The sequence below is a fragment of the Neomonachus schauinslandi genome, chromosome 1 (assembly GCF_002201575.2).
Source record: "Neomonachus schauinslandi chromosome 1, ASM220157v2, whole genome shotgun sequence".
Taxonomy (NCBI): domain Eukaryota; kingdom Metazoa; phylum Chordata; class Mammalia; order Carnivora; family Phocidae; genus Neomonachus; species Neomonachus schauinslandi.
Genome location: NC_058403.1, coordinates 149,576,077 through 149,590,704, shown reverse-complemented (window position 1 = coordinate 149,590,704; position 14,628 = coordinate 149,576,077). Strand labels below are relative to the sequence as shown.

At 48.5% G+C, this 14,628-nt stretch overlaps 1 protein-coding gene across 5 annotated transcripts in view; it reads left to right on the top strand.

The window, feature by feature from the left end:
• MLH1 (mutL homolog 1) overlaps positions 1-14,628 on the top strand; it is a 42,879-nt gene that overhangs the window by 15,806 nt on the left and 12,445 nt on the right. For all 5 annotated transcript variants that reach the window (XM_044916031.1, XM_044916033.1, XM_044916036.1 and 2 more), the window contains 4 exons: positions 1,184-1,277; positions 2,164-2,317; positions 8,512-8,888; positions 10,407-10,555. In XM_044916031.1, coding sequence (XP_044771966.1) covers positions 1,184-1,277; positions 2,164-2,317; positions 8,512-8,888; positions 10,407-10,555 — 774 coding nt within the window. The remainder of the gene's footprint in view (positions 1-1,183; positions 1,278-2,163; positions 2,318-8,511; positions 8,889-10,406; positions 10,556-14,628) is intronic.

Here is a 14,628-nt window from a genome sequence, read left to right as displayed (position 1 = left end):
TAGACGAGCAGAAATCAGGGTAAGCGCCGCATGCGGAGCCCGTCTGTGCTGCTGGCGAGCTGTTTACCCCACGGGCTCTGCGTTGGCGTTAGCGAGTCTGTCACTGCACCGAGTTCCCACTGGCCCAGAGGTCAGACTCTTAGGTGTATCGTCCAGTTATCTCCACGCCGTGTGCTCTCACTCAGGTGGTGGGCAAAGGAACACTCCTTTGGCCTGTCTCCAGTCCAGAAATCGCAGCAGAGGGGCTCTGGCCATGCCCTTATCAGGGCCCACACCTGCTCCAGGCCTGCATGCTCGGGGCACGTGTTACCGAGGACAGCGCCCTTGTTGAGGGCCCGTGGAGGTCGTGAGCACTGAGAAAATAATGGTCTCCTCATTGGTAAGGTCACAGGCTCTCTTCCCATTGGAAATAAAACCATGGGACATATCCTTGGCTACACCAACCCAGGAGAACAGACCACGAGCAGGTCATCTGGGGAGAAAGGAGGTCTGTGTTTTCTAAAAATAGATTTTCCTCTGATTTTTGTCTTCTCTCCCCCAGGTTTTAGTGTTTTCCACCCTCTTCAACCCTGGCTCATTTCCTAAATTACCTTAAACATACATTCAGATAGTTGTACTGCCTGAAGTTCCTGGAAAACTCTTTCTTACCCTCATTGCTCAGTTGGGATACCCCACTCTTGGGACCCCCCGGTGCCCCCCGGGCAGAGTTGGTTACTCCATCCTCCCACCACTTGGCATGCACATCTGTCGTGGTGCTTACCATCTGGAACTGGAGTTCGTGTAGTCACCAGCGTATTGTCCCCCAGCCCATCGCATATGTGACAGGCAGCCAGTGTGTATGTGCATCCTGAAAAGTCTGAGAGCTGACGGCACATGCTACCCACCGTGCCGGGCAAGGGCAAAGGTAGTCCTCCCGGGCTGACTGAGGGAAGGGAAGCGGGGAGGCAGAACTTACTGCCTCCCGTGGTCCTGTGACTTGGCTGAGAGGAGAGAGCCTGAAGCCCAGAGCCAGATGCTGGTGGATAGCGCCACGTTAAAAGAGGCCTTTCTTTTCTGGGGTCTGCTGTAGATGTCTCTCCAGAAGTGTTTTTTGTGAATGATTTCATGGCATGGTACGAACATGCACCTGTTGCCTCTCCCTTCAGGACAGTTTTGAGCTGGTTACGTTCCTTTTATTTTCTAGATCGTCTGGTAGAGTCAACTTCCTTAAGAAAAGCCATTGAAACAGTGTATGCTGCATATTTGCCCAAAAACACACACCCATTCCTGTACCTCAGGTAAGGCAGCGTCGGGCTCCTCACCCGAGACTCACAAGGAACAGATTCTGTCCAGTTGTCCTCTTTGAAAGAGATGGCTTGCTCATAGCTCTAGCAGAGTGGACCCATCCGCCACTGGCAAAAGGAGGTTCTGTCCTTTCTCACAGGTGAAGGGCATAGTTTGCCTTCATTTACTCACGCAACAGAGTCTCACTGAGGACCTCCCATGTTCCAGCCCCCGTGTTGGTGAAACCAAGGTGAATAACGGATCTTGCCCCCGAACCAGCCAGAAGCTGCCCCCTACCTGGCAGAAAAACCCCTTCCTCCTCCACGGTCCCTCCAGTGCTCTTTCCTGACACAGATTCACCTTGCGGTCACGGAGCAAGCAGTGAAAGATGGATGTGGAGCCGAGGCAGTCAGGTGATAGCTGGCACGGTGTCTAAACTGACTTTTACATTACATTCTGACGATAGAACATTCTCTCACGTGTACTCTTATTTCGATCCTCCTAATACTGAAAAGTAAGTTGGGAACAGGTTCATGGTTACAGATGACAAAACCCATCCAGAGGGGTTAAGTGACTTGCTCCAGGTCATGCAATAAGAAATTCCACTAGTTCTGGAATGATGGTAACAGCTGATGTATAATAAATACGCCAGGTAAAAACACGCAGCGTGCTTTGCATGAATTTAAGCCCCACCACATGTTATATCCGCTTTACAGATGAGGAGACTGAAGCAAAGAAAGATGATGTCACTGAGCCCAGGCTACACAGCTTCAGAATCCAGGTCACTCGGACTTGACCCGGAACTTTTGACCACGTCATTTGAACCCACAAGCCTGCTGGCAAGAATTGTTTTCCCCGTTCCCCGCCACCCGAAGTAATAGTTTGCTTTTCTTCTGCCAGCTTAGAGATCAGCCCCCAGAACGTGGATGTCAATGTGCACCCCACAAAGCACGAAGTTCACTTCCTGCACGAGGACAGCATCCTGGAGCGGGTGCAGCAGCACATTGAGAGCAAGCTCCTGGGCTCCAACTCCTCCAGGATGTACTTCACCCAGGTGAGGGCGCTCTCCGTCCAACCCTGGCTCTGGTGCTTTCGCCAGCACCAGAAGATGTGGCCCCTCAGACGCGAGAGTCCAGAGTTTTGCTTGTTGCTCTAGGACTATCTTTCCAAGGATTACTCGGATAGTCTTCCTTTGGTAACTTCTCCTTTTTTGAACCTAACCACGAAAGGATTATGTTATCCTTGGGCCTGGAGTCAGGAGGCCCGTGGTCTCACTCTGCCTCCATCTAGGACCTTCGACTAACTTCTCAGTTTCTCATACAAGCTGTCTGAAGCAGAATAAGGGTACCTCTTCCATGGGGCATTCGTCTTCCCTGGGGATGTTCAGGAGGAGGCTGAGCCCACATTCACAGGGCCAGAGTGGAGGGGCGGGGCCCCTGGGAGGCAGTGGGACAGTGGGAGGAGCGGGGCCTTAGTGTCAGGCGGGCCTGGGTTACCACCACGTGACTAACCTTCCCCGGTCTCCCTGGCTCCCTCAGTGAGGACTGAACTGGTCATCCTCACCTCTGAGGGTGGTGACAAGCAGTAGGTGGAAGTGTCCAGTGCAGGGCCTGGCACCATCCACCTTATTATAATTACCCAGGTTCTAAGTGCTTATGGTTCTAAGCTACTCCCAGCTCTCCGGGGCCTCAGGTTTCCCATCTGTAAAATAAATGGGGGGATAATACAATCTCCAGTATCCCATCCCAGTTCTGCCAGGATGGGATTCTAGGCAGCACATGGTGAGGGTGTGTTCAGAAGCACAACAGACCCCAGAACTACAGAAACAGAAATAAACAGAAATATCTCCCCTCTCCTCTCCCTCCGTTTCTAAAAAAAAAAAAGCGGGGGTGAGGGGGACGCCTGGGTGGCTCAGTCGGTTAAGCGTCTGATTCTGGATTTCAGCTCAGGTCATGATCTCAGGGTTGTGGGATTGAGCCCCATGTCAGGCTCTGCACTGGGCATGGAGCCTGCTTGAGATTCTCTCTCCCTCTCCCTCTCCTCTTCCTCCCCTCTTAAAAAAAAAAAGAAAAGAAAAAAAGAAATGGAAGCATCGGGTTCTGCAAGCAGAGAGTGGGCTTCTGGGAGCCTACTTCACAGAAAACTTTTTAAGTTCCCAAGCCAGTGAATGCTTCCCATAGGAACCTTCACGGAAAGCCCCTTGCTGGGAGGCGCCGTGGGCACGAAGCGGTGAGAGTAAATGCCATGGGGGCAGCCCTACCACCCCTGGAGCCCAGGCCGAGGCTTGGGTGGTGAGTCCGCGAGGGTCGCTGCTGATGCCACCAGAGAGGTGTGTGTGGCAGGTGGGCAGAAGGCAGTTCTGCCTGGGAACCAGCGCTCAGTCTTCTGTTAGTTTTGCTGGGCCCCTGGTGCCACACAAATGCTTGCAGTGCCGGTGGTTGAGATATAAAACTTTTAGGAAGAATCCTGTGGTTGAGTGGGGAAAGGACAGCAGAGGGGCACGATGGGAGGCCCGCAGCTATTTGGGAGAAGCAGTGAGGGTCTGGGCAGAGGAGGTAGCTCCACTCACAGATGGTTGAAGATCTGGAATTGCCAGGACCTGGAAAAGGTGTGGCTGCGGGGAAGCGGGAAGACAGCCTCAAAGTATGAGGTGAAAGTAAGGAGCACATTGTCTGGGCCAGAGTGGTGGTCTTGCTCTGTCCTAGCTGAGATCAAAAAGAAAGATTTGCCAGAGGTCCTGGAGTGTGTCTATGGCTGCACTGGGGAAGGAACTTCTCGTCTTCCTCTTGTCTTATTTTGCACAAGTCAGTTTCATTTAGTTAGCTTACATTGTATTTTCCCATAGAATTCTGCATAGTCCTGACCCGGGTGTCTTCAGGAGAGTGGATTTCTGGATCAGACGGCCTGCCTCTGTCGGTGCCGTGGTACAAGCCTGGGGGCGTTGTTCTGGGTGGTGGGGTCCAGACTCAGAGCTATCGCCACTCCTCTGGGCACGTCAGAATACCTTCTCTCCCACTCCCCAGCTGTGTCTTGCACAACACTGCCCAGGGCCTACAGCACAAGCCCTGGTTTGCAGGGAAACCATTTGGTATGGAAATCAGGAAGCCTGGGGGCTCTTGGGGTTTGTGGCAACTCTATCCTGTTGGACAAGGTGTTTCACTCTTCTGGACCTTAAAATTACTATCTGCAAAGTAGTTCTGTTAATTTCTGCTTCTGTGGCTATTGCAAGGCAAATGAAGCAAATACATTTGACCCTTACACAGCGCAGGGGTTGGGGCACCGATCCCGTGGGCAGTCAAAAATCTGACTCTCCAAAACTTTAACTCCTATTAGCCTACTGTTGATCAGAAGCCTTACGGGTAACATAAACAGTCGACTAACACATATTTTGTATATGTGTTATATACTGTATTTTTATAGTAAAGTAATATAGGAAAAAACTGTTCCTAAGAAAATCATAAGGAAAAGAAAATACATTTACAGCACTGTATTATTAAAATTCTGCATACAAGTGTGGACCCATGGTGTTCAAATCTGCTTTGTTCAAGGGTCAATTATATATCACTTTATTTGCCTGTTTACTCTGGAAGGGTTTTATATTGTCCATGAAGGGAGGTTTTTCCTTTTTGAGCACATTTGCTACTTTATTTAACTTTTTGTTATTTAGCTTATTATTGAATATTTCTAAGTACACATGGAAGTAGATATTATACAAATAATCCATGTACCTGTCACCTGGCTTCAACAGCCATCAGCATTTTGCCATAAATGTTTTCTCTTTCCCTTTCTAACTTGGGGGTGGAGAAAGAGTGGTGGTTTTTTGTTTTTGTTTAATTTTTTTTTTAATTTAAATTCAATTATCCAACATATAATGGATCATTAGTTTTTGATGTAGTGTTCAATGATTCATTAGTTGCGCATAACACCCAGTGCTCATCACAACACCTGCCCTCCTTAATGCCCATCACCCACTTACTCCATTCCCCCACCCACCTCCCTTTCCGAAACCCTCAGTTTGTTTTCCGGAGTCAAGAGGCTCTCATGGTTTGTCTCCCTCTCTGATTTCTTCCCGTTCAGTTTTCCCTTCCTTTCCCTATGGTCCTCTGCACTATTCCTTATATTCCACATATGAGTGAAACCATGTGATAATTGTGTTTCTCTGATGGATTTATTTCACTTAGCATAATCTCCAATTCCATCCATGTCGATGTAAATGGTGGCTATTCACCCTTTCTGATGGCTGAGTAATATTCCATTGTGTATATGAACCACATCTTCTTTATCCATTCATCCCCTGTTGAAGGGCATCTCGGCTCCTTCCACAGTTTGGCTATTGTGGACATTGCTGCTATGAACATTGGGGTGCATGTGCCCCTTCTTTTCACTACATCTATATCTTTGGGGTAAATACCCAGTAGTGCAATTGCTGGGTCGTAGGGTAGCTCTATTTTTAATTTTTTGAGGAACCTCCATACTGTTTTCCAGAGTGGCTGCACCAGCTTGCATTCCCACCCACAGTGTGGGAGGGTTCCCGTTTCTCCACATCCTCGCCAACATCTGTCGTTCCCTGTCTTGTTAATTTTAGCCATTCTTACTGGTGTGAAGTGGTATCTCATTGTGGTTTTGATTTGTATTTCCCTGATGGCAAGTGATGTGGAACATTTTTTTTTAAAGATTATTTATTTTAGAGAGAGAGAGCGCATAAATGGGAGGAGCAGGGAGAGGGAGACAGAATCTCAAGCAGACTCTGCACTGAGCACGGAGCCCAGTGTGGGGATCAGTCTCACAACCCTGAGATCATGACCTAAGCTGAAACCAAGAGTCAGACGCTTAACCGACTATGCCACCCAGGTGCCCCAAGGGAAAAGAATTTTTTTTTTTTTTTAAAGATTGTATTTATTTATATGACAGAGAGAGACCGCGAGAACAGGAACACAAGCAGGGGGAGTGGGAGAGGGAGAAGCAGGCTTCCCGCTGAGCAGGGAGCCTGATGTGGGACTCGATCCCAGGACCCTGGGATCATGACCCGAGCCGAAGGCAGACGCTCAACGACTGAGCCACCCAGGCGCCCGGGAAAAGAATATTTTAAAGCGCATTTCAGGCATTTACTTTTTTCCCTAGTATTTTATTATGCGTTTTAAAAATATTTTTTCCTTATATAATCAGAATGTCCTTTTTTATACACAACAAAATTAATAGTAATATCATTTAATATCTAGTCCATATTCAAATGTCCCAACTGTCCAAAAATCCTTTTATGGATTTACTTTTATAAGGAAGTGTGTTTCATTCAGTAAGGAAGTGTTTCACACTTCATTACTTTTATAATGAAGCTACTTTTATAAAGTAGCTTCATTGAAATACATATTCAGTTAAGTTCTACTCACTATAATTCTTGTCTTTTAAATCTCTTTTAAGTCTCTTTGAAACCAGAAAAGTCCCTGTACACTTTTTTGTTGTTCTTACTGGCTTATTCTAAAGGCTTCTTGTAGAATAATGCACATTTCTGTTTGGCTGAGTGCTTCTTCTTAGTGTCATTTAACTTGTTCTAATCCTCCACATTTCCTGTAACCTGGGAATTCCTATAAACTGGCATGATTACATTCAGATTTGTGAATGAGATTTCTGTGTGAGAATTTTTGATAGATGATGCCATGTACTTTCTGTCACGCCCCAGCAGGAGGCGCATACTGACTTGTTAGGTCATTTTGGTGATAAGACTCATCTGTGGGTTCAGCTGGTGACAGCCTGTTTCCTTCATTGTCAAGTTCCCCAGGAATATTTAGCTTAATGATTTCACCACTCATTGATGACCATTACTTGAATAGTTATTTCACTAGGATTGCAAGTTTATGATTTTCTGATTTTATCACTTTCTCTCAATTAATTATAATTCTTCTGTGTACAATAACTTTAGAACTTTTTGGTTATCCTGAAATACAGTTCACACTAGAAAGTAAGGGTAAATGCTGAGTTCTGTCCCTTTAATTATCCATGTGCAAAGGGATGAGTTCATGTCCTAGCGATCTCCAGTGATGTTTAATGACTTTGTCCTCTCTCTTTCCCTCTCCCTTACCATCTTTTTCTTTTTCTCTTAATATTTTATCATAGGTGTTAACAAAGCAATATAATTTAGTTAATTATAGTCATTTTTCTTTTGGATCCTCAAATTACCCCATCTTAGACCAACAAAAACCCCTTCAAACTGGTGCTCTTGTCATTTTGACCCAATTCCATTAGTCTTTGATGGTTTCTTGTTTCTCAAGAGAAGATATTGTAGGCTCACTCTGTACTTTCCAAGCCCAAGCCCTGGAATTGGCCATTTCTCTCAGGAACTCTGGTTTATTTTAGTGGGGATGGTATTTAGAGACTATAATCTGGGATCATGGGGTCCTTATTGCTGCTGGGTGGTCATTGCTTTAGGCCTTCCCAGTGGACAGAGCTAGAAAATTGTATATCTAAAAATAGACAAACTAGTGGCTGCCAGGAGCTAGTGGGGAGGGGAGAATGGTGAGTTATTGTTTCATGGGTACAAAGTTTCAGTTTGGGACGTTGAAAAAGTTCTAGAGATAGATAGTGGTGATGGTTGCACAATGATGTGATGTACTTAATGCCACAGAGCTGTACACTTAAAAATGGTTAAATGATAAATTCTATGTATATATTACTACAATTAAAAAATGAAATCCTCTTATGGAAGCAAAAAAACAAAAGAAAACAGACAAAAATATAAGGACTTTACACTAATATTCCCCATTTCAAACCAATTTTAAAATTATAAGGATTTTTCTGAATTTTTGTATTTTTACTGGTGTATCTTTTACAGAATTGCTTCTATATTAATACTTCTGTAATGATGATTATACTTGGTTCTTGCTTCTTTCTCCAGTACTGCTCCACTTTGGGATCTGGACTTCTTTTTTTTTTATTTAAAGATTTTACTTTTTAAACTAATCTCTACACCCAGTCTGGGGCTCAAACTTAACCCCAAGATCAAGAGTCGCCCCCTGGGACCTGAACTTATTTATTTCATATTCTGAATCGTCCCACTGCCTTCTTTTTTTTTTCCATATGGATTCTACTCTATTGAAACATATAGGACAGAATATAGAAAGGGTTCAGCAAAAACATAAAGTGAATCATATATTACATAAATGCCATTGAGCTTGAAAAACCACAGTGGCTAGGAATCTTATTTATTTAAAAAAAATTTTTTTTAACCATGCACTACCTTCTTTTTTGACATAGGCTTTACTACCAGGTCTTGCTGGCCCCTCTGGGGAGGTGGTTAAATCCACAATGGGTGTGACCCCCTCATCTACTTCTGGAAGTGGCGACAAGGTCTATGCCCACCAGATGGTCCGCACAGATTCACGGGAACAGAAGCTCGATGCCTTTCTGCAGCCTGTAAGCAAGGCCCTGTCCATTCAGCCTCAGGACGTTGTCCCAGAAGACAGGACCGATGCTTCCAGTGGCAGGGCTGGGCAGCAAGATGAGGAAATGCTTGAACTCCCAGAGCCTGCTCAAGTGGCTGCCAGAAATCAGGCCACGGAGGGAGATGCGAGAGAGGGGACTTCGGAAACGGCAGAGAAGAGAGGGTCCCCTTCCAGCCCGGGCAACCCCAGGTATGGACTTTGGATGGAGAGCAGCCTGCCTCTGCTGTTCTTAACTGAAACTGCCTCTGTCTTGACTCGGCATGAAGCACCTGCCGCTTCTCTCTGCCTGACCTGCCCTCTGCCTCCAATGGGACAGTGCTCTGCCTTGTCCGCTCTCCGCCTTTGACCATGGCTTGAGAGTCCCCCACTCAGTGGCCTTTGAGATATCTTAAATGTCCATGGTTCCAAGCATGAGTTAAACACACATCAGGAAAAAAAATAAGATGTCTCTTTTATTTTTAGTACTGGGTTTTGATAACGCCTCAGTAGCAGAGGTGGCCAGAGAACCCTAAAATATCCAGAGGATTCTCCTTCATCGCCCTCAAAGCTGCTTCCACTCCTCTCAGGAAAAACACATTTTCTCAGTTCAAATTATGAATGAAGCCCCTGAAGCCCGGGGGCTGGTGGTGAGAGCGGGAGAAGGGCGGACGGAAGAGCAGCTGTCATTGCCCTGCCTTCCCGGGACGCTCCCTCCCCAGCGGGCTCGGGGACGCGCCTGGGCTCAGGGTGAAGGCGCCTGCCCAGGCCTGTGCATCGGCCCAGCGCTGAGTGGCCATTGGGGTTTGGACGGGTTACTTGGCTCCAGTTTCTCATTGCCAAGTCCGTCTAGCAATATGGTGTGTAGGGATGTCTCCAGGGAATCATCAAGGGGGCTGCCACCTGTGGGGAGCCCACTCTGTGCTGGGTACTTTATGTACACTATCTCGTGTCATGCAGGGCGGGGTTACGTGTCTGTCACTGGGGAACTAACACCACCAGCTCTTTACCACACAGCAGTCAAAAGAAATCTCTGAAACCAGAAATGAGACTGGATCACTCCTCAGCTGAAAACCCACGCTTCCCCCGCACTTGGGTGCACCTGCCCTGCTCCCCCCCAACCCCCCGCTTTCCCTCCCCCGCGGGGTGCTCAGCCACATGGCTGGCCTGAACTGCCTGAGCTCCCCCACGCCCATTCTCCCCGTGCTCCGGGCCTAGGAAGTCTGCCTTCTTGCTGCTCAGGCCTGCACTCACGCGTCACCTCTTGCCAGAGGCCCTCACACTGCCCCATCATCCTGTTACCTTGTTTATTTTTCTTAGCATTTTCTGCTACTTCAAATGATCCTTTTTCTGTGGCTGACTCCCCAGCTAGAAAGTAAGCATGCTGAGGGCCGGCACTGCGTGGAGCTGGCACTGTAACAGTGTCTGACGGAGGACTGAACAAGCGAGGTGGGGCAGGGTGGGCACGCACGCGCAGGGCCCTGCAGCTGCACAGGGCGAGTGACTCCAGCGTCCTGCTGTGCGCGTGGGCTGCCTGCGGAGGGCTCAGGGTCATCCGATAGGCCGGGTGCAGGAGAACAGACCGAGGACCCCGCCCCAGACGTGCACAGCCAGCACGAGAAGCTGCTCCCTTTTCCAAAATGCAGTACGCAAAATTTGGCTGACTTATAAAAAAAACAAACCATTTTCAAGGATAGTCATGATCTGCCGGCTCCTTAATCTTCGTTGTAGAAAGAGGCCTCGGGAAAGCTCTGATGTGGAAATGGTGGAAGATGATTCCCGAAAGGAAATGACAGCAGCGTGTACCCCTCGGCGGAGGGTCATCAACCTCACCAGCGTGCTGAGCCTCCAGGAGGAAATTGACGAGCGGGGACATGCGAGTACGTGAGTGCCAGCGGCTGTGGGGCCTCCGAGGGCCAGAGCTGCCAACGTCACGTTGTAGGAAGTGCAGAGTGTTGACGATAGGGCGGCCACTCCGCGTGCCGAGCACACCTCCCTTTTTTCAGGCGCAGCGGCAGCAGCTGCAAGATCATTTTTTTTTTTTTTAAGATTTTATTTATTTTTCAACAGAGAGAGACAGTGAGAGAGGGAACACAAGCAGGGGCAGTGAGAGAGGAAGAAGCAGACCCCCTGCAGAGCAGGGAGCCTGATGTGGGGCTCGATCCCAGGACCCTGGGATCATGACCTGAGCCGAAGGCAGATGCTTAACGACTGAGCCACCCAGGCGCCCTGAAAGACCATTTTCAACTGGGAGGGAAGGGAAAAAGTAGTCTCTAGTTTTAATTATAATTGATTGGTATTCTCACTAAAGCCTAGCAGCCAGAGCAAAGGAGTCATTTACATAATCTTCAATTCGTTTCTTAGTTTAAAGCGGTGTGATGACCCACAAAATTCTAATCTGTGGCCTGCGTGGGGTGTGCTCTTGCTAAAGCGCACAGGCTCTGGAGGGCCCCAAGGGGATATCCTGGCACTACCACTTCCGCTGTGTGACCTTGGACTTGTGACTTAACCTTGCTCTGTCTCGGTTTTTCCTCATCTGTAAAATGGGATTAATTTTGCTCTTGAAGCTGATTGTGCTGATTAGAGATAAAATGTAAGTAAAACACTTGTTACAGAGTAAGGAGTCAACAGATACTTTTATATCCCGAAGACAAAGCCATAAATCAATATCACCTTCCTCAGAACTAGCGTTTCAGAATACTTGAGTATAGAGCTCCGTTTTGGTCTTGTTACTTCAAAACTAGCTACCGTGGTTTTAGGAATTCAAGGGGGCTAGTCATGTTCCAGGCACGAACTGAGCAGGGATTGAGGAGTAGAACAGGAGCTTGGCCCAAAGGGCCATCCGCACCTGGTGAGTCAGACACTCGTGCTCCAAGTGTAGACGGCACGGCTCCGGGCTCCACACAGCAGCTCTGCACTTGGGTCCACACGGGTTAGTCACGGCCTTTCCACGTTTCATCTCTAACACGTTTCCTGGTTAAAATAGTTGTGTTTCAGCACTGTGTCTTAAAATATGACGATCTAGATTAGCTTGTAAAGTCCTGAGTGGCCGAGGAGCAGGTTAGCACTTTTCACACTAATCCTCCACCTTTTTTTTTAAGATTTTATTTATGAGAGAGAGAGATCACAAGGAGGGGCAGTGGGAGAGGGAGAAAAAGACTCCCCGCTGAGCAGGGAGCCCAATGTGGACTCGATCCCAAGACCCTGGGATCATGACCTGAGCCAAAGGCAGACGCTTAACCGACTGAGCCACCCAGGCGCCCCGATCCTCCACCTTCTAAAGCACTGCTGTGACTCTGGCCCCTGTGTTTTTCTCTGTCCCAGTCTCCTCTTGTTTGAATGAATTCAGGAAAGCCTCCGTTTGCCTTTCCTTTTCTCAGCGCTCTGGGCCTTTGTCCACATGTGGGCAAAGCGATAGGTGTCACTACACGTGGGAGGGGTAGAAGCTTCCTGTGACTGAGGTCTTGCCAGCTGTAGAAGGAGCTGCCAGTTGGCCTCTGATTTTTGTTTCCAGGAAGACTTGTTCCAGTTGTTCTTTACTTCCGTTTATTGGCTTTCAAGCTGGGAGCTTTTAAAACCATATGAAACAATGTAAGAGAAGTGGGCTGTTCCCTGATTTATTTAGCAGGCTTGTTCACAGTAGTTTCAATTGACAGCCTCCCTCAGACTTGGAGTTTACTTCATCTTCCTTAAGAGTTTGTATCCCTTATGTAAAGCAGGCTATTTAAAGTTAGAGTTTCGAGAAATTTCTGACTAGTTGCACACTATTTTCAGTGCATTGTCCACCTAACCTGCGTCAAGTTGGGTCAGGTTTGGAGTCTATTGCTGAGGCTCGGATGATGAATCTAAATGTTCCCAAACTATGTATTTGTACAGGTTATCTCATTTAATTCTAGAATCGTCTTGTGAGGGAGGCAGGGCAGCTGCTGTTATCTGTTGTGAAGGCAAGGACATGGAATGGAAGATGGAGAGGACGGGAGAGGATAGATGAGTTGAACATCCCAGCAATCAGAAACAGGCCCAGGGACACACGTCACCGAGGGTGGGTGGTGACCGGCATGGCCTGCACACGAGGTGGCTGGCCCCGGACTCACAGGCTAACCAAACCAGTGGCGTGTGGGGGCATGTGCCTCTTATGATTTGATCCCTGCCACTGAGGCTGGTTTTTCAGACGCACCAGTGTAGAGTCTCAGGGAAGGCGTAGTGTCTGTCCTGTGGGAGTGGAGTGAGCCGAATGGGCTCTGCGGCAGCCCCTGCCAGCCACACCATTCGCTCGCCTAGTGGGAAGTTGTGCACCTTTTCGGGGCATCGTCTTCCTGCTCCACAGCATGACAGCACTGCTACAGCCTTTACGGGGCTCGTGATGATCGCCCGGGATACCGCACGTGTGCGTCGTAAGCTCAGGCCTCTGTCCGACGGGAGGGGCCTCGGGTCCTGCCCGCTGGCATGTGCTTTAGGCCCGCGGCCCCAGGTGGGGCAGGCTGCTTGTCTTCGAGGTGAAGGCTGTACAGGATTGCCCAGAAGCTCCGATTTGGTGAGGAAGGCCACTTGCCTTAGCACACCAACAGCCCGGCTGCTCCCACACAGGGGCTAGCCGTGCCCCTAGCCCAGGAGAGAAGTAAGGGGTGCTCTCCTTGTACCAAAGTTCTGCATTGTGCTCATTTGTGTGACTATTTGATCAGTGTATTGTCTGTGCGGGGATCGTGTCTGTTGCACACACTGCGTCACCCTTGCTGTCCAGAGTGCCTGGCAGGTGGACTCATAGATATTTGCTGATACGGTGTGTACATGATTGAGAGGAGTCGCCCGGGAGGTGAATCTTTCTTCTAAAGGATGTCAGAGTCGGACACTCAATCAGGCAGCTCTCTGGAGTCTGCTGGATTTCCGCAGCCCTGGTGGGCACACGTTTGATCAACAAATGAGGGTAGTTTTTGGCCCAGTATCCACTCAGTTCCACGGAATTAGGCTCATCTCAGATTAGTAATGACTGAATTTACGTGCGAGTCCCAAAATTTGCATCTAAAATTAATGAGGACGAGGAATGTTGTAATTTTTTTTGCTATCGTTTGAATGTGAATGTGTTTAACATTTTACCCACTGTTTTACTTTATTTTCTTGGTCTTTGGGGAACGGTCCTGGGTGTCAGTGTTCATACTTCCCATATGGCTTGTCCCCAGGTGATCGTTTCCTTTGGTACATGAAATCAGCTTGGCAGACATTGGTCAAGTACGTTCTCTGCACAGAATGCCCAGTGCCGGGCCCCAAAACAGGGGGAGGTGAATGAGCCTCGACCCCTGCCATACAGGATACCGCGGTGGTGTGGGGAGTGTTGAATAAGTAAGTGGCTACAACATCAGGTAAAATGAAAGATGTTCTGTAACAGAGGCAGAAGGCCACATCAGCCGAGCCCAGGGTGAGACCTGCCGGGGAGGGCTTCTGGATCATCTCCGACAGCTGCCAGAGGCTGTGCGCACAGGGGTTCTGCAAGGCCGTCCGGCACGGCGCCAAGCTCCTACTCTGCAGGTGGCCATGAAGAACTAGAGGGCCCGTCGTGCTTCCTTCAGGTTTGGCTTTCCTCGCTCCTGAGTGATACTCAGGGCCTCCACTGAGAACTTAGCTGTGTGGTTTGGCTTTGAAGCCCAGAAGGATCTTGTCCATTTTGTTGCTGGCAGAATGGCAGGGAAATGCCCACAGACTTCTGATGCTATGGAGATAGTTAGAGGACGGATGAAAGAGAGGCTCTTGAGGTCCTGATAAGAAGTCGTGAAGGAGGTCCAAGTAGCCTCAGGAAGCCCAGGGAAGAAAAGGCCCACCTGGCTGAAGCAGCGACTCTGGAAGCCCCAGGCCAAGCCAGCAGCCACCTCCTCCCTTCCCTGCCCAGGCTGGCAAGGCTGCATCTCGGTAGCTAGGATGCGTCAGAAGGTTCCATGAAAAATCCGTATGGAAAAATCTC